At 48.3% G+C, this 20345-nt stretch overlaps 1 protein-coding gene across 10 annotated transcripts in view; it reads right to left on the reverse strand.

Annotated features, from left to right (window-relative positions):
- The window catches only part of PCM1 (pericentriolar material 1), a 528103-nt gene that overhangs the window by 256503 nt on the left and 251255 nt on the right, over positions 1 to 20345 (reverse strand). For all 10 annotated transcript variants that reach the window (XM_063920820.1, XM_063920822.1, XM_063920821.1 and 7 more), the window contains one exon: positions 491 to 662. In XM_063920820.1, the coding sequence (XP_063776890.1) occupies positions 491 to 662 (172 nt within the window). The remainder of the gene's footprint in view (positions 1 to 490; positions 663 to 20345) is intronic.

The following is a 20345-nucleotide window of genomic DNA, read 5'->3' on the forward strand; positions in this document are numbered from 1 at the left end:
TAAAATTATTATTACTCATTGAAGTGGTCAAGCTGTTTACACTGGCAGATGTGTCTATAATGGTCTGCCCTCCCTTAGTTTGAAATGTGATGGAGAATAGAGGTTATATATTAACTTATGTTCCCTGCCTGGACATTAACAATGGAAAGATGTACGTAATTCTATTTTCAACTACATGTACAATTAGAACGGACTCCATGGTCCACAACCCACAGTCTTACACATCAATTTCTGGGGAAGATGTATTAAGCCTGGGGAAGGAATAAAGAAGTGATAAAGCAGTGATAAGTGCAATGTGATAACGCATCGGCTCCTTACTGCTATTTTTCAAATCCATAATGATTGGCTGGTGCGATATCACCTTCCGCTTATCACTGCTTTATCAATTCACCAGGTTAATATGCCCCAATGTTTTGTGTGGACACTTGAAAAAGGGTGTTAAACAGTGGCTTATTTTACATTGAAGTGGCGACTCCATAAAAATACATACTTCAGTTTCTCAGCTGGATTTTGATTTTCTTCATCGTCGCTATCATTCATAAAAGTGGCAGAAGGATAAGGAGCCGCTGTGCCTGGGCTGTTTGGTGCCCTATTGTCAAATGCCGGTGGTGCAGAGGCAGATGAACCTATACTCCTTTGATCCAAAACCCTCTGCGGGGAACCTGTGGAACCAACAATTATTAAACACTGATTAAACCATAATAAAAAGTACGGGGGGGGAGGAGAGATAGGATTTTCACGTAGTCCGTAGAGGATGCTGGGGTCCACATTAGTACCATGGGGTATAGACGGGTCCACTAGGAGCCACTGGCACTTAAAGAGTTTAATAGTGTGGACTGGCTCATCCCTCTGTGCCCCTCCTACCAGACTCCTTCTAGAAACTGTGCACGAGGAGACGGATAACTAAGAAAGAAGGATTTTACACAGATAGTGACGAGATTCACACCAGCTCACACAAACAAGGCAAACCAAGCTAACTAGCTTGAAAACTCAGCAACAGCTGAATAACATTACTGAACAGTACATAACTAAGAACAAAGCAGTACTGAACCAAGTAACTACTGCAGGATAACGAAGCACTGGGCGAGCGCCCAGTATCCTGTACGAACTACGAGAAAAGCATTTACCGGTAGGTAAACTCCTATTTTCTCTAACACCCTAGAGGATGCTGGGGTCCACATTAGTACCATGGGGATGTACCAAAGCTCCCAGAACGGGAGGGAGAGCGCGGAGGCTCCTGCAGTACTGAACTCCCAAACTTTAAGTCCTAAGAGGCCAAAGTATCGAACTTGTAGGAACTTCGCAAACGTGTTCGACCCAGACCAAGTAGCCGCTCGACAAAGCTGTAAATCCGAGAAACCTCGGGCAGCCGCCCAGGAAGTACCAAACTAACGAGTAGAGTGGGCCTTAACCGATTTTGGACAAAGAAATCCTGCCGTAGAGTACGCATGCTGGATAGTGAACCTGATCCAGCGAGATATTGTCTGCTTAGAAGGAGGATACCCAAGTTTCTTGGGATCATACAGGACAAACAAATTTTCTGTGATAAGCAGTCCTCTTAACATAGATTTCCATATTCCTTACAACATCCAAGGACTTTCATGACATTGCGGAGTCAGTAGCAACTGGCACCACAATAGGTTGTTTGATATGAAATGCGACACAACCTTCGGAAGTAACTGCTGATGTGTCCGGAGCTCAGCTCTATCTTCATGGAAGACCAAGTAGGGGCTTTTACAAGACAAAGCCCCCAACTCCGACACACGTCTAGCAGAAGCTAAGGACAACAAAGTGACAGCTTCCCACGTGAGAAACTTGACCTCAACCTCCTGTAGAGGCTCGAACCAATCCGAATGGAGGAACTGCAACACCTCGTTAAGATCCCAGTGTGCCGAAGTCGGCACAAAGGGAGGCTAGATATGCAGAACCCCTTTCAAGAAAGTCTGAACCTCAGGGAGGGAAACCAGCTGTTTTTGGAAGAAGATGGATAAGGCCGAAATCTGGACCTTCATGGATCCCAACCTCAGGCTTATATCCACACCTGCTTGCAGGAAGAGGAGAAACCGTCCAAGCTGAAACTCCACAGTAGGAAACTTCTTGGATTCACACCAAGATACATACTTTTTCCAAATGCAATGGTAATGTGTAGACGTTACTTCTTTCCTAGCCTGTATCAGGGTAGGAATAACATTGTTCGGAATGCCCTTCCGAGCTAATATCTGGTGTTTAACCTCCATGCCGTCAAACATAGCAGCGGTAAGTCTTGATAAGCTAACAGCCCTTGCTGCATCAAATGCTCCCGAAAAGGAAGAGGCGTCGGATCTTCCAACAGTAGATCCAGAAGATCCGTGTACCAAGCCCTTCTTGGCCAGTCCGGAGCAATGAGGATTGCCTGAAGTCTTGTTCTCCTTATGAGCTTTAGAATCCTTGCAATCAGTGGAAGTGGAGGAAAACCGTACACCGACTGGAACACCCACAGAGTTACCAGGGCGTCCACCGCCACTGCATGCGGGTCTCTTGACCTGGAACAATACCTCCGAAGCTTCTTGCTGAGACGGGAGGCCATCAGGTCTATTTGAGGTACACCTCAAAGATCTGTCACCTCCGTGAACAGCTCCGGATGGAAGCCCCACTCTCCTGGATGGAGATCGTGTCTGCTGAGGAAGTTCGCTTCCCAGTTGTCCATTCCCGGAATGAAAATCGCTGACAGTGCCAACGCGTGCTTTTCTGCCCAGAGGATAATTCTTGTTACCTCTGACATTACAGCTCTGCTCTTCGTTCCTCCCTGTCGGTTTATGTAGGCTACCGTCGTCACACTGTCCGACTGTACTTGAATGGCGTGATCTTGCAGAAGGTGTATCGCTTGGAGAAGACCGTTGTACACGGCTCTTAGATCCAGAATGTTTATTGGAAGACTGGATTCCAGATTTGACCACCTTCCTTGGAAGATTTCCCCTTGAGTGACTGCGCCCCATCCCTTGAGACTTGCATCCGTGGTTAGAAGGATCCAGTCCTGAATCCCAAACCTGCGGCCCTCCAGAAGGTGAAGCATTTGTAGCCACCAGAGGAGTGAAATCCTTGCTTTCGTGGACAACTTATCTTCAGGTGCATATGTAGATGAGAACCCGACCACTTGTCTAGGAGATCCAGTTGGAAGGATCCGAAATCTTCCGAACTGTAGAGCCTCGTAATAGGCAACCATCCTCCCCAGAAGGCGAATGCACTAATGAATCGATACCCGGGCTGGCATAAGGACATCACGGACCATTGCTTGTATCACCAATGCTTTCCCCACCGGTAGAAACACCCTCTGCACTTCCGTGTCGAGGATCATCCCCAGGAAAGACAATCTCCTTATCGGCTCCAAATGTGACTTTGGAAGGTTCAGGATCCAACCATGGTCCCTGACCAGACGAGACGTGAAAGCAATGGACTGCAACAGTTTCTCCCTGGATGATGCCTTTATCAGCAGATCGTCCATATATGGAATTATGTTCACTCCCCATCTGCGTAGGAGAATCATCATCTCTGCCATCACCTTGGTGAACACCCTCGGTGCCGTGGAGAGACCGAATGGCAGTGCCTGAAACAGATAGTGACGGTCTAACAGTGCAAATCTGAGATAAGCCTGATGCGGAGGCCAAATCGGAATGTGGAGGTACGCATCCTTGATATCCAGTGATACCAGAAACTACCCCTCCTCCAGACCTGAGATCACCGCTCTCAGAGATTCTATTTTGAACTTGAACTTCCTTAGATAGGGGTTTAGTGATTTCAAGTTCAAAATCGGTTTGACCGAACCATCCGGTTTCAGTACCACGAAAAGGTTTGAATAGTAACCCATGTTTTGCATATGAGGTGGAACTGGAACAATGACCTCCGACTTTTCCAATTTTTGGATGGCTTCCTGTAGGATAGCCCTGTCTGTCAGCAAAGCTGGTAAGCCTGATTTGAACAATCGGTGAGGCAAGTATTCTTGAAACTCCAGTCTGTACCCCTGGGACACAATATCCTGTACTCCGGAATCCAGGGTGGACGACTCCCAGAGCCAGAGTCCCCTGCGAGCTGAGACCGACATGGAAGATATCCTTGCATTCAGCGTACCCAGGTCCTTTCATGGACTCCACCATGAACCCCGCAGAATCCTGTATGTTACGTAACAACAGTTCAATGTCAGTTCTATCCATTTTATCTAAATCCTCTAGTAATGTGCCTGACCACTTTACTATAGCTTTAGAAATCCATGCACAGGCAATAGTAGGCCTTAAGCCCACCCCTGAAGCAGCGTATATGGATTTGAGTGTAGTGTCAATCTTACGATCGGCCGGTTCTTTTAACGCGGTAGAACCAGGGACAGGTAAAACCACCTTTTTAGACAGTCTGGAGACAGATGCATCAACTATGGGTGGGTTTTTCCATCTTTTTCTATCCTCCTCAGGGAAAGGAAAAGCAACCAGAACCCTCTTGGGAATCTGGAATTTTTTCTCCGGGGTTTCCCAGAATTTTTCAAATAAAGCGTTTAATTCTTTAGACGCAGGGAAGGTTAGCAAGGCTTTCTTATTGTCTGTGAAGTAAGCCTCCTCAACCTGCTCAGGCGGTGTCAGTAATGTTTAACACATCTCTAAAGGCCTCAATCATGATCTGCACCCCCTTTGCCAGGGATGCCGCCCCCCTCAGCACATCCCCATCACTGTTTGCCGTGTCAGAGTCGGTATCAGTGTCATCTTGCATAATCTGGGCAAGTGCACGTTTCTGTGGGTAAATGCAAGGGGTTTTTGAAGGAATAGGAACAGAACCTGACCAAACTGCCATAGAATTCTTTAAAACCTGAGTTTCAGTCTCAGTGTGAGCTACCCTAGTAGAGATCTGAGAGATCATTCCCTTAAGAGAAAAGTCAGCCATTCTGGCTCAGCAATAGGGATTTGAGACAAGACATTACATTCCTGTGTGCATGGAATGGATTCCTCTGGAGAAGAAATGTCCTCTGCAGCATAAGACACAGAGTCCCTGGACATGGCTATGTGAAAAAGTATACAAACCACACGCACAGGAAAATGTCAGACACCGTTTCCCCACTAAGTACCTTCAAAGAAATACAGAACTTGCAGCCAGCACACACATACACACACACACCGCTTCACTAGGTAGTTATAACAAAAATACCTGGCGCTGACCGTGTACCTTAATAAACTACACAGTAAATACACAGCCGCCCCCCCCCCCCCCCCCCCACAACCCCCTGGTACCGCACAGGATAGCTGGAGTCGTGTGGAGGGACAGCACTCTGTCTGCGTCTCTGTAGCTTGATCTGCAGGGAGGAATATGGCGCTGAACGCTGCTGAATCCTCTCTGAGAAGCTCCGCCCCCTGATGATGGCACGTCTTCCCGCACTTTTAAATTTTATACTGGTCGGAGGATTTCAGCAATCCGCGTTACAGAGGTCTCTGAAATCCCTTTTAGTGACCAGTGTAGGGTATCAATGTCGCTAACTCAGGGCGCCCCTCCTGGCGCCGCACTGATGTACCGCTGAGCACTCCAGAGCGCAATTAGTACTGCGCCCCTACCCTGTTGCCGTCATTCACACCGGCTACTCACTCGCCACCGGAATCTTCTGGCTCTGTTAGGGGGTGGCGGCATGCTGCGGGAGTGGGCGGTCACCTGGGGCAGCAAACGATCAACCCCCTCAGGAGCTCAGTGTCCTGTCAGCGGAGATAGTGGCCATTAACCTCTCAGGGTTGGACACTTACACCCCCTCCCCAAGTCCCACGAAGCAGGGAGGCTATTGCCAGCAGCCTCCCTGTGCCTAACTAACAAAAAAAATAAGAAAGCCAGGAAAACTACTATGGAGCTTCCCTAGCTGTGACCGGCTCCGTCAGGCACATTTTCTGAACCGAGTCTGGTAGGAGGGGCATAGAGGGAGGAGCCAGCCCACACTATTAAACTCTTAAAGTGTCAGTGGCTCCTAGTGGACCCGTCTATACCCCATGGTACTAATGTGGACCCCAGCATTCTCTAGGACGTTAGAAAAAACTATTTTAAATCATTAGCTTGGTTTTGTTTTTATTAAATTAGACTGCTATTATATGGAACACATATGTAGGAGGGAATTCAATTGTTTTTTCACCACATATGCTATTATACCCAATGGAGCAATTCAAAGGTTGCTCCATTCAGACGCGAATAATCGCAAGTGTACACATTAAGGTTGCAGCCTCCTGAGGTGTCGTGCAGGAATGTGAGGCAATACATCTGTTTCGGCTCCCAAACAGGACTTTTCGCTTTGTGCCAGTTAGTTTAGATGGGTTTGGACACTTTATGCGGCTAATCATAATCTGTTTGGGCACAATATGCACGAAAAAAAAAAAACATTTGCATATCGCCACGCGATCTCCTATCACTTTAAAAACTTAACTGACAATCATTTTTTTATATGTGTATTAGGTGAACATGTCCAAAACGATTTTAGTTAATAAGAAAAAAAAAATAAGATTTTACTCACCGGTAAATCTATTTTTCGTAGTCCGTAGTGGATGCTGGGACTCCGTAAGGACCATGGGGATTAGCGGCTCCGCAGGAGACTGGGCACAACTAAAGAAAGCTTTAGGACTACCTGGTGTGCACTGGCTCCTCCCACTAAGACCCTCCTCCAGACATCAGTTAGGATACTGTGCCCGGAAGAGCTGACACAAATAGGAAGGATTTTGAATCCCGGGTAAGACTCATACCAGCCACACCAATCACACCGTATAACTCGTGATACTATACCCAGTTAACAGTATGAAATATAACTGAGCCTCTCAACAGATGGCTCAACAATAACCCTTTAGTTAGGCAATAACTATAAACAAGTATTGCAGACAATCCGCACTTGGGATGGGCGCCCAGCATCCACTACGGACTACGAGAAATAGATTTACCGGTGAGTAAAATCTTATTTTCCTTGACGTCCTAAGTGGATGCTGGGACTCCGTAAGTACCATGGGGATTATACCAAAGCTCCCAAACGGGCGGGAGAGTGCGGATGACTCTGCAGCACCGAATGAGCAAACTCTAGGTCCTCCTCAGCCAGGGTATCAAACTTGTAGACTGTTGCAAAAATGTTTGAACCCGACCAAGTAACAGCTCGGCAAAGTTGTAAAGCCGAGACCCCTCGGGCAGCTGCCCAAGAAGAGCCCACTTTCCTCGTGGAATGGGCTTTTACAGATTTAGGGTGCGGCAGTCCAGCCGCAGCATGTGCAAGTTGAATCGTGCTACAGATCCAGCGAGCAATAGTCTGCTTAGAAGCAGGAGCACCCAGCTTGTTGGGTGCATACAGGAGAAATAGCGAGTCAGTTTTCCTGACTCCAGCCGTCCTGGAAACATATACCACCTTAGGAAGGAATTGGGAACGAGTCCTCAATTCCGCCTTATCCATATAAAAATAAGATTTTACTTACCGATAAATCTATTTCTCGGAGTCCGTAGTGGATGCTGGGGTTCCTGAAAGGACCATGGGGAATAGCGGCTCCGCAGGAGACAGGGCACAAAAAGTAAAGCTTTTTCCGATCAGGTGGTGTGCACTGGCTCCTCCCCCTATGACCCTCCTCCAGACTCCAGTTAGGTACTGTGCCCGGACGAGCGTACACAATAAGGGAGGATTTTGAATCCCGGGTAAGACTCATACCAGCCACACCAATCACACCGTACAACTTGTGATCTAAACCCAGTTAACAGTATGATAACAGCGGAGCCTCTGAAAGATGGCTTCCTTCAACAATAACCCGAATTAGTTAACAATAACTATGTACAATTTATGCAGATAATCCGCACTTGGGATGGGCGCCCAGCATCCACTACGGACTCCGAGAAATAGATTTATCGGTAAGTAAAATCTTATTTTCTCTATCGTCCTAGTGGATGCTGGGGTTCCTGAAAGGACCATGGGGATTATACCAAAGCTCCCAAACGGGCGGGAGAGTGCGGATGACTCTGCAGCACCGAATGAGAGAACTCCAGGTCCTCCTTAGCCAGAGTATCAAATTTGTAAAATTTTACAAACGTGTTCTCCCCTGACCACGTAGCTGCTCGGCAAAGTTGTAATGCCGAGACCCCTCGGGCAGCCGCCCAAGATGAGCCCACCTTCCTTGTGGAGTGGGCCTTTACAGATTTAGGCTGTGGCAGGCCTGCCACAGAATGTGCAAGTTGGATTGTGCTACAGATCCAACGAGCAATCGTCTGCTTAGACGCCGGAGCACCCATCTTGTTGGGTGCATACAATATAAACAACGAGTCAGATTTTCTGACTCCAGCTGTCCTTGCAATATATATTTTTAATGCTCTGACAACGTCCAGTAACTTGGAGTCCTCCAAGTCACTTGTAGCCGCAGGCACTACAATAGGCTGGTTCAGATGAAATGCTGACACCACCTTAGGGAGAAAATGCGGACGAGTCCGCAGTTCTGCCCTGTCCGAATGGAAAATCAGATATGGGCTTTTGTAAGATAAAGCTGCCAATTCTGACACTCTCCTGGCAGAAGCCAGGGCTAGAAGCATGGTCACTTTCCATGTGAGATATTTCAAATCCACCTTTTTTAGTGGTTCAAACCAATGAGATTTTAGGAAATCCAAAACCACATTGAGATCCCACGGTGCCACTGGAGGCACCACAGGAGGCTGTATATGCAGCACTCCCTTAACAAAGGTCTGGACTTCAGGGACTGAAGCCAATTCTTTTTGAAAGAAAATCGACAGGGCCGAAATTTGAACCTTAATAGATCCCAATTTGAGACCCATTGACAATCCTGATTGCAGGAAATGTAGGAATCGACCCAGTTGAAATTCCTCCGTCGGAGCACTCCGATCTTCGCACCACGCAACATATTTTCGCCAAATTCGGTGATAATGTTGCACGGTTACTTCCTTCCTTGCTTTAATCAAAGTAGGAATGACTTCTTCCGGCATGCCTTTTTCCTTTAGGATCCGGCGTTCAACCGCCATGCCGTCAAACGCAGCCGCGGTAAGTCTTGAAACAGACAGGGACCCTGCTGAAGCAAGTCCCTCCTTAGAGGTAGAGGCCACGGATCTTCCGTGATCATCTCTTGAAGTTCCGGGTACCAAGTCCTTCTTGGCCAATCCGGAACCACTAGTATCGTTCTTACGCCTCTTTGCCGTATAATTCTCAATACTTTTGGTATGAGAGGCAGAGGAGGAAACACATACACCGACTGGTACACCCAAGGCGTTACCAGCGCGTCCACAGCTATTGCCTGCGGATCTCTTGACCTGGCGCAATACCTGTCCAGTTTTTTGTTGAGGCGAGACGCCATCATGTCCACCATTGGTCTTTCCCAACGGGTTACCAGCATGTGGAAGACTTCTGGATGAAGTCCCCACTCTCCCGGGTGAAGATCGTGTCTGCTGAGGAAGTCTGCTTCCCAGTTGTCCACTCCCGGGATGAACACTGCTGACAGTGCTATCACATGATTCTCTGCCCAGCGAAGAATCCTTGCAGCTTCTGCCATTGCACTCCTGCTTCTTGTGCCGCCCTGTCTGTTCACATGGGCGACTGTCGTGATGTTGTCCGACTGGATCAACACCGGTTTTCCCTGAAGCAGAGGTTCTGCCTGGCTTAGAGCATTGTATATTGCTCTTAGTTCCAGAATGTTTATGTGAAGAGACGTTTCCAGGCTCGTCCATACTCCCTGGAAGTTTCTTCCTTGTGTGACTGCTCCCCAGCCTCTCAGGCTGGCGTCCGTGGTCACCAGGATCCAATCCTGTATGCCGAATCTGCGGCCCTCCAATAGATGAGCACTCTGCAACCACCACAGAAGAGACACCCTTGTCCTTGGAGACAGGGTTATCCGCAGGTGCATCTGAAGATGCGACCCTGACCATTTGTTCAACAGATCCCTTTGGAAAATTCTTGCGTGGAATCTGCCGAATGGAATTGCTTCGTAAGAAGCCACCATTTTTCCCAGGACTCTTGTGCATTGATGTACAGACACCTTTCCTGGTTTTAGGAGGTTCCTGACAAGCTCGGATAACTCCTTGGCTTTTTCCTCCGGGAGAAAAACCTTTTTCTGAACCGTGTCCAGAATCATCCCTAGGAACAGCAGACGAGTTGTCGGCATTAACTGGGATTTTGGAATATTCAGAATCCACCCGTGCTGTTTTAGCACTTCTTGAGACAGTGCTAATCCCATCTCTAGCTGTTCTCTGGACCTCGCCCTTATTAGGAGATCGTCCAAGTATGGGATAATTAATACGCCTTTTCTTCGAAGAAGAATCATCATCTCGGCCATTACCTTTGTAAAGATCCATCGTGCCGTGGACAATCCGAACGGCAGCGTCTGAAACTGATAGTGACAGTTTTGTACAACGAACCTGAGGTACCCCTGGTGTGAGGGGTAAATTGGAACGTGGAGATACGCATCCTTGATGTCCAAGGATACCATAAAGTCCCCCTCTTCCAGGTTCGCTATCACTGCTCTGAGTGACTCCATTTTGAACTTGAACTTCTTTATGTACAGGTTCAAGGACTTCAGATTTAGAATAGGCCTTACCGAGCCATCCGGCTTCGGTACCACAAAAAGAGTGGAATAATACCCCTTCCCTTGTTGCAGAAGAGGTACCTTGACTATCACCTGCTGAGAGTACAGCTTGTGAATGGCTTCCAACACCGTCCCCCTTTCGGAGGGGGACGTTGGTAAAGCAGACTTCAGGAAACGGCGAGGTGGATCTGTCTCTAATTCCAACCTGTATCCCTGAGATATTATCTGCAGGATCCAGGGATCTACTTGCGAGTGAGCCCACTGCGCGCTGTAATTTTTGAGACGACCCCCCACGGTCCCCGAGTCCGCTTGAGAAGCCCCAGCGTCATGCTGAGGCTTTTGTAGAAGCCGGGGAGGGCTTCTGATCCTGGGAAGGAGCTGCGTGTTGCTGTCTCTTCCCTCGACCTTTGCCTCGTGGCAGATATGAATAGCCCTTTGCTCTCTTATTTTTAAAGGAACGAAAGGGCTGCGGTTGAAAAGTCGGTGCCTTTTTCTGTTGGGGAGTGACTTGAGGTAGAAAGGTGGATTTCCCGGCTGTAGCCGTGGCCACCAAATCTGATAGACCGACTCCAAATAACTCCTCCCCTTTATACGGCAAAACTTCCATATGCCGTTTTGAATCCGCATCGCCTGTCCACTGTCGCGTCCATAAAGCTCTTCTGGCCGAAATGGACATAGCACTTACCCGTGATGCCAGTGTGCATATATCCCTCTGTGCATCACGCATATAAAGAAATGCATCCTTTATTTGTTCTAACGACAGTAAAATATTGTCCCTGTCCAGGGTATCAATATTTTCAATCAGGGATTCTGACCAAACTACCCCCGCACTGCCCATCCAGGCAGTCGCTACAGCTGGTCGTAGTATAACACCTGCATGTGTGTATATACTTTTTTGGATATTTTCCATCCTCCTATCTGATGGATCTTTAAGTGCGGCCGTCTCAGGAGAGGGTAACGCCACTTGTTTAGATAAGCGTGTTAGCGCCTTGTCCACCCTAGGAGGTGTTTCCCAGCGCTCCCTAACCTCTGGCGGGAAAGGGTATAATGCCAATAATTTCTTTGAAATTATCAGCTTTTTATCAGGGGCAACCCACGCTTCATTACACACGTCATTTAGTTCTTCTGATTCAGGAAAAACTATAGGTAGTTTTTTCATACCCCACATAATACCCTGTTTAGTGGTACCTGTAGTATCAGCTAAATGTAACGCCTCCTTCATTGCCAAAATCATATAACGTGTGGCCCTACTGGAAAATACGGTTGATTCGTCACCGTCACCACTGGAGTCATCGCCTGTGTCTGGGTCTGTGTCGACCGACTGAGGCAAAGGGCGTTTCACAGCCCCTGACGGTGTTTGAGTCGCCTGGACAGGCACTAATTGATTGTCCGGCCGTCTCATGTCGTCAAACGACTGCTTTAGCGTGTTGACACTATCCCGTAGTTCCATAAATAAAGGCATCCATTCTGGTGTCGACTCCCTAGGGGGTGACATCCTCATATTTGGCAATTGCTCCGCCTCCACACCAATATCGTCCTCATACATGTCGACACACACGTACCGACACACAGCAGACACACAGGGAATGCTCCTAACGAAGACAGGACCCACTAGCCCTTTGGGGAGACAGAGGGAGAGTTTGCCAGCACACACCAAAAGCGCTATATATATATCAGGGATAGCCTTATAATAAGTGCTCCCTTATAGCTGCTTTGTTTATCAAAATATCGCCATAAATGTGCCCCCCCCCTCTCTGTTTTACCCTGTTTCTGTAGTGCAGTGCAGGGGAGAGACTTGGGAGCCGTCCTGACCAGCGGAGCTGTGAGAGGAAATGGCGCCGTGTGCTGAGGAGATAGGCCCCGCCCCTTTTCCGGCGGGCTCGTCTCCCGCTATTTAGAAAAATTAGGCAGGGGTTAAATATCTCCATATAGCCTCTAGGGCTATATGTGAGGTATTTTTAGCCTTTATAGGTACTCATTTGCCTCCCAGGGCGCCCCCCTCCCAGCGCCCTGCACCCTCAGTGACTGCCGTGTGAAGTGTGCTGAGAGGAAAATGGCGCACAGCTGCAGTGCTGTGCGCTACCTTTAGAAGACTGCAGGAGTCTTCAGCCGCCGATTCTGGACCTCTTCTGATTTCAGCATCTGCAAGGGGGCCGGCGGCGTGGCTCCGGTGACCATCCAGGCTGTACCTGTGATCGTCCCTCTGGAGCTTGATGTCCAGTAGCCAAGAAACCAATCCATCCTGCACGCAGGTGAGTTGACTCCTTCTCCCCTCAGTCCCTCGCTGCAGTGATCCTGTTGCCAGCAGGAATCACTGTAAAATAAAAAACCTAGCTAAACTTTCTCTAAGCAGCTCTTTAGGAGAGCCACCTAGATTGCACCCTTCTCGGCCGGGCACAAAAATCTAACTGGAGTCTGGAGGAGGGTCATAGGGGGAGGAGCCAGTGCACACCACCTGATCGGAAAAAGCTTTACTTTTTGTGCCCTGTCTCCTGCGGAGCCGCTATTCCCCATGGTCCTTTCAGGAACCCCAGCATCCACTAGGACGATAGAGAAATACAGATAAGGGCTTTTGTATGACAAAGCCGCCTATTCTGATACACGCCTGGCCGACGCCAAGGCCAACAGCATGACCACTTTCCACGTGAGGTATTGTAGCTCCACGGATTTAAGTGGCTCAACCCAATGTGACTTCAGGAAATCCAACACCACGTTGAGATCCCACGGTGCCACTTGAGGCACAAACGGGGGCTGACAATGCAGCACTCCCTTACCAAAAGTCCGAACTTCAGGCAGTGAAGCCAGTTCTATTTTGGAAGAAAATCGATAGAGCCGAAATCTGGACCTTCATGGAACCCAATTTTAGGCCCATAGTCACCTCTGACTGTAGGAAGTGCAGAAATCGACCTAGCTGAAATTTTTCCTTTGGGGCCTTCCTGGCCTCACAGCACGCAACATATTTCCACCATATGCGGTGATAATGGTTTGCGTTCACTTCTTTCCTAGCTTTAAATAGCGTAGGGATAACTTCCTCCGGAATGCCCTTTTCCTTCAGGATCCGGCGTTCAACCGCCATGCCGTCAAACGCAGCCGCGGTACGTCTTGGAACAGACAGGCCCCCTGCTGCAGCAGGTCCTGTCTGAGCGGCAGAGGCCATGGGTCCTCTGAGATCATTTCTTGGAGTTCTGGTTACCAAGCTCTTCTTGGCCAACCCGGAACAATGAGTATAGTTCTTACTCCTCTCCTTATTATTCTCATTACCCTGGGTAAGAGAGGCAGAGAAGGGAACACACGGTGTTACCAGAGCGTCCACAGCTATCACCTGAGGGTCCCTTGACCTGGCGCAATATCTTTGTAGCTTTTTGTTGAGGCGGGACGCCATCATGTCCACCTGTGGCCTTTCCCAACGGTGTACAATCATTTGGAAAACTTCTGGATGAAGTCCCCACTCTCCCGGGTGGAGGTCGTGTCTTCTGAGAAAGTCTGCTTCTCAGTTATCCACTCCGGGAATGAACACTGCTGACAGTGCTAACACATGATTTTCCGCCTATCGGAGAATCCTTGTGGCTTCTGCCATCGCCATCCTGCTTCTTGTGCCGCCCTGTCGGTTTACATGAGCGACCGCCGTGATGTTGTCTGACTGGATCAGCACCGGCCGGTGTTGAAGCAGGGGTCTAGCCTGACTTAGGGCATTGTAAATGGCCCTTAGTTCCAGAATATTTATGTGTAGGTAAGTCTCCTGACTTTTCCATAGCCTTGGAAGTTTCTTCCCTGTGTGACTGCCCCCCAGCCTCGAAGGCTGGCATCCGTGGTCACCAGGACCCAGTCCTGTATGCCGAATCTGCGGCCCCCTAGAAGATGAGCACTCTGCAGCCACCACAACAGCGACACCCTGGCCCTTGGAGACAGGGTTATCCGCCGATGCATCTGAAGATGCGACCCGGACCACTTGTCCAACAGATCCCACTGGAAAATCCTTGCATGGGACCTGGCGAATGGAATTTCTTCGTAAGAAGCTACCATCCTTCCCAGGGCTCGCGTGCATTGATGCACCGACACCTGTATACGTATTAGGAGGTCTCAGTCTAGAGACGACAACTCCTTGGACTTCTCCTCCGGGAGAAACCCTTTTTATCCTGTTCTGTGTCCAGAACCATACCCAGGAACAGTAGACGCGTCGTAGGAACCAGCTGCGACTTTGGAATATTTAAAATCCTGCTGTGCTGTTGTAGCACTTCCCGAGATAGTGCTACTCCGACGAACAACTGCTCCCTGGACCTCGCCTTTATAAGGAGATCGTCCAAGTACGGGATAATTATTTCGGCCATTACCTTGGTAAATACCTCGGTGCCGGGGACAGACCAACGGCAACGTCTGGAATTGGTAATGACAATCCTGTACCACAATTTTGAGGTACTCCTGGTGAAGAGGGTAAATAGGGACATGCAGGTAAGCATCCTTGATGTCCAGTGATACCATGAAATTCTCCAGGCTTGCAATAATCGCCCTGAGCGATTCCATATTGAACTTGAACCTTCGTATATACGTGTTCAAGGCTTTCAATTTTAGAATGGGTCTCACCGAACCGTCTGGTTTCGGTACCACAACATTTTGGAATAGTAACCCCGGCCTTGTTGAAGGAGGGGTACCTTGATTTCACCTGCTGGAAGTACAGCTTGTGAATTGCCGCCAGTACTACCTTTCTCCGAGGGCAGCAGGCAAGGCTGATGTGAGGTAACGGCGAGGGGGAGTCGCCTCGAACTCCAGCCTGTATCCCTGTGATACTATTTGCAGAACCTAGGGATCCACCTGTGGGCAAGCCCACTGGTCCCTGAAGTTCCCGAGACGCGCCCCTACCGCACCTGTCTCCACCTGTGGAGCCCCAACGTCATGCGGTGGACTCAGAGGAAGCGGGGGAAGATTTTTGATCCTGGGAACTGACTGCTGGTGCAGCTTTATCCTTCTTCCCTTGTCTCTGTGCAGAAAGGAAGCGCCTTTGACCCGCTTGCTTTTCTGAAGCCGAAAGGACTGTACCTGAAAATACAGTGCTTTCTTAAGCTGTGAGGAAACCCGAGGTAAAAATTTTTCTTCCCAGCTGTTGCTGTGGATACGAGGTCCCAGAGACCATCCCCAAACAATTCCTCACCCTTATAAGGCAGAATCTCCATGTGCCTTTTATAGGCAGAATCACCTGTCCACTGCCGGGTTTCTAATACCCTCCTGGCAGAATGGACATTGCATTAATTCTGGATGCCAGCCGGCAAATATCCCTCTGTGCATCCTTTATATCTAAGACGACGTCTTTAATATGCTCTATGTTAGCAAACTATTATCCCTGTCTGAGAGTATTATTATTATCTGACTGGGTATCAGACCACGCTGCAGCAGCACTATTTATGCTGAGGCAATTGCAGGTCTCAGTATATAACCTGAGTGTGTATATACAGACTTCAGGATAGCCTCCTGCTTTTTATCAGCAGGCCCCTTCAAGGTGGCCGTATCCTAAGACGGCAGTGCCACTTTTTTTGACCAACGTGTGAGCGCCTTATCCACCCTAAGGGATATCTCCCAACGTGACCTATCCTCTGGCGGGAAAGGGTACGCCATCAGTAACTTTTTAGAAATTACCAGTTTCTTATCGGGGGAACCCACGCTACTTTACACACTTCATTCATTCATCTGATGGGGGAACAAAACACTGGCTGCTTTTTCTCCCCAAAAATAAAACCCCTTTTATGTGGTACTTGGGTTCATGTCAGAAATGCGTAACACATTTATCATTGCCGAGATCATGTAACGGATGTTCCTAGTGGATTGTGTATATGTCTCAACCTCGTCGACACTGGAGTCAGACTCCGTGTCGACATCTGTGTCTGCCATCTGAGGTAACGGGCGCTTTTTTGAGCCCCTGATGGCCTATGAGACGCCTGGGCAGGCGCGTGCTGAGAAGCCGGCTGTCCCACAGCTGTTTTACGTCATCCAGCCTTCAATGTAAGGAGTTGACATTGTCGGTTAATACCTTCCACCTATCCATCCACTCTGGTGTCGGCCCCACAGGGGGCGACATCCCATTTATCGGCCTCTGCTCCACCTCCACGTAACCTTCCTCATCCCACATGTCGACACAGCCGTACCGACACACAGCACACACACAGGGAATGCTCTGACGGAGGACAGGACCCCACAAAGTCCTTTGGGGAGACAGAGAGAGAGTATGCCAGCACACACCAGAGCGCTATATAATGCAGGGATTAACACTATAACTGAGTGATTTTTTCCCCCAATAGCTGCTTGTATAAACAATATTGCGCCTAAATTTAGTGCCCCCCCTCTCTTTTTAACCCTGAAAACTACAGGGGAGAGCCTGGGGAGCTGTCTTCCAGCCGCACTGTGAAGAGAAAATGGCGCCAGTGTGCTGAGGGAGATAGCTCCGCCCCTTTTTCGCGGACTTTTCTCCCGCTTTTTTATGGATTCTGGCAGGGGTATTTATCACATATATAGCCTCTGGGGCTATATATTGTGATGATTTTGCCAGGCAAGGTGTTTATACTGCTGCTCAGGGCGCCCCCCCCCCCCCCCCAGCGCCCTGCACCCATCAGTGACCGGAGTGTGAGGTGTGCATGAGGAGCAATGGCGCACAGCTGCAGTGCTGTGCGCTACCTTGGTGAAGACTGAAGTCTTCTGCCGCCGATTTTCCGGAACACTTCTTGCTTCTGGCTCTGTAAGGGGGCCGGCGGCGCGGCTCCGGGACCGAACAACAATGGCCGGTTCCATGCGGTCGATCCCTCTGGAGCTAATGGTGTCCAGTAGCCTAAGAAGCCCAAGCTACCACCAGTTAGGTAGGTTCGCTTCTTCTCCCCTTAGTCCCTCGCTGCAGTGAGTCTGTTGCCAGCAGATCTCACTGTAAAATAAAAAACCTAAAATATACTTTCTTTCTAGGAGCTCAGGAGAGCCCCTAGTGTGCATCCAGCTCAGCCGGGCACAAGAATCTAACTGAGGTCTGGAGGAGGGGAGGAGCCAGTGCACACCAGGTAGTCCTAAAGCTTTCTTTAGTTGTGCCCAGTCTCCTGCGGAGCCGCTAATCCCCATGGTCCTTACGGAGTCCCAGCATCCACTTAGGACGTCAGAGAAAATATTTTTTTTTTCCCCTCCACATCGGACGGGGAGTTTGGCAACATTGGAACATCGGTAGCATCTCAACGTTACTTTTAACACCCCAGACAGCTGCCAGGTACACAGGGGGGGTGCTGGGGTGGCTTTGGGGGCTTGGTTTACACATTCCCTGCGGCTGCTATTGTCTGCAGAGGCTGGGTGGGGGGGTCCTACCGTGCTGACTGATCAACAGTGATCGGCAGCACAGCAAACTCTGGGGAAGGGTACAGGCAGGCAGAGGAAGTAGCAGCAGAGGGAAGTTTCCCTTCCCTGAAGCTGCTAACACTGTTTATCTGACTGGTCGCATCCTGTGCAACCAGGTCAGATAAAGCACTTGCTGGTATGGTCGCATCTGATGCGACCATGCCAGGCAAGTGGTTAAACGGGAGATGAGGCAAGAAAATAAACTGCTCAATCGCCCCCATAGAATTAAAAAGCTTTAACACATACAGTGTGATCAAATGACTCAAAATTCGAACAAATAAAACAAACCCTTATGTCAAACACAACCTATGACACTGATTTCTCATGCAGACACATGAAATATGAAATAGGCTAAATGAACTGAAAGAACTGAACATGCTTTAGACACATTACCTTGAATGAAAGTTAAAAAGTTTTCACATTTCAATTGTTAAAATCTTTTGAATGTATATAGTACGCTAATGCATGAGAAAAAGGTTATGGGGTATATCCAATTAAAGTCGTAACCTTCCGACATGCATTTGTAGGAATGGATTCCACAAGCCCTGTTCAAAGACTGTCTGATTTGGCCGTTCCAGGTGTCCTGCCCTGCTGCTGCTACTGTCGGCGGCTGCCGGGGGAGCTGTCAGCGGCGGCAAGTGCTGCCAGAAGTGAGGAGCCTGGCCAGGGGGACACCCTGACAATCTGACTTTTTTTAAAGTCGGATTTAGATTGTAGGAAACGGGACCAAAACCTGTCGAATTTGATCCCGTTTCCGACAGCAGCAAGCGGATCGGCAGCTATTACGCCAATCCACGTACTTTCCGACAAGTCAAATTCCCCGACTTGTCGGAAATAAAAGCCGGGGATTGAATAGGTCCGAAACCCTTCCGATCTGAAAAAGTAATAAACTGCCAGCAATTGAATATACCCCATACCTCCTAATATTTTAACCATGACAAACCTTTTAATGTAATTGTGGGATTTAAATTAATAGTGGCATATAAGAAACCATTTATCTTATTTGTAAGGCTGGTCGACAAGTTCATATTTTGGATTCCAAACAAACTAATAGGCAGAAAGAAACTAGAAATAAATCCAATAGAATAAACGGACCACAGAGCTTGCATAAAGAAAAATAAAGTGGGAATAAAATGTTATCATTTGTTGTTGTTAAAAAAACAATGCGTAAAGATCTGTCACACCTTTGTATAAGGTGAAGTGTCTGATATAGAACAGTATGGGGTATATGCAATTGCGCTCAAATTGCAGAAAATGTCGAAAAATGGGTCATTTTCGACACAAAAAACCTGTTGAATTTGATTCGACAATGCAATACAGTACTTTTCAACAAAAAACCTGCCGTTTCATTTTCGACTTTTGGCAATTCGACATTTTTTCAATTCGACATGTCTGCAATGTTAAAATGCGGCTTTTCGACAAAAGTATATTCAATTGAAGAATGTCGATTCGACAACAGTGCTTTTCGACAGTCATTTCGTCAATTTAATTGTCGTGATCTAATAAAAATTTTTAAAAACATGAATTTTGGTGCTTTTTTTATTGCTATTAGCATATCTATTTATATTAGAAGGGATTATCTACTTGGTTTGTCCTTAGGAGCCACAAGTATTATTTAATCGATTTTTTTAAATTTTTTTTTTTTTTTTTACTAACTACAATAATATGGAGAGATCAGTGCATGTTTTTCAGTTGGAAGTGGTGTGAAAGTGTTAAAATTCCTGATAAAAAAATGTGTGGGGTCCCCCCTCCTAAGCATAATCAGCCTCGGGCTCTTTGAGCCGGTACTGCTTGTAAAAATACGGGGGGGGGGGGGGGGGGGGGGGATGACAGGGGTTCCCCCGTATTTTAACAACCAGCACCGGGCTCTGCGTCCGGTCCTGGTGCCAAAAATACGGGGGACAAAAGACGTAGGGGTCACCCGTATTTTTCACACCAGCACCGTGCTTCACTAGCCAGAGAGATAATGCCACAGCCGGGGGACACCTTTATATTGGTCCCTGCGGCCGTGGCATTAACCCCCCCCAACTAGTCACCCCTGGCCGGGGTACCCTGGAGGAGTGGGGACCCCTTAAATCAAGGGGTCCACCCCCCTCCAGCCACCCAAAGGCCAGGGGTGAAGCCCGAGTCTGTCCCCCCACATCCAAGGGCGGCGAATGGGGGGCTGATAGCCAGAGTGTAAAATGAAAGAATATTGGTTTTTGTAGAAGAACTACAAGTCCCAGCAAGCCTCCCCCGCAAGCTGGTACTTGGAGAACCACAAGTACCAGCATGCGGGGGGGGGGGGGGCACAGGCCCGCAGGTACCTGTAGTTCTACTACAAAAAAAAATAACCAAACAATACACACACACACCGTGATAGTATAACTTTATTACATACATGCACACCAACATACATACATACATACTTACCTATGTTGACACGAAGAGTCGGTCCCCTTCTCCACGTAGAATCCACGG

The sequence above is a fragment of the Pseudophryne corroboree genome, chromosome 1, assembly GCF_028390025.1.
Source record: "Pseudophryne corroboree isolate aPseCor3 chromosome 1, aPseCor3.hap2, whole genome shotgun sequence".
Taxonomy (NCBI): Eukaryota; Metazoa; Chordata; class Amphibia; order Anura; family Myobatrachidae; genus Pseudophryne; species Pseudophryne corroboree.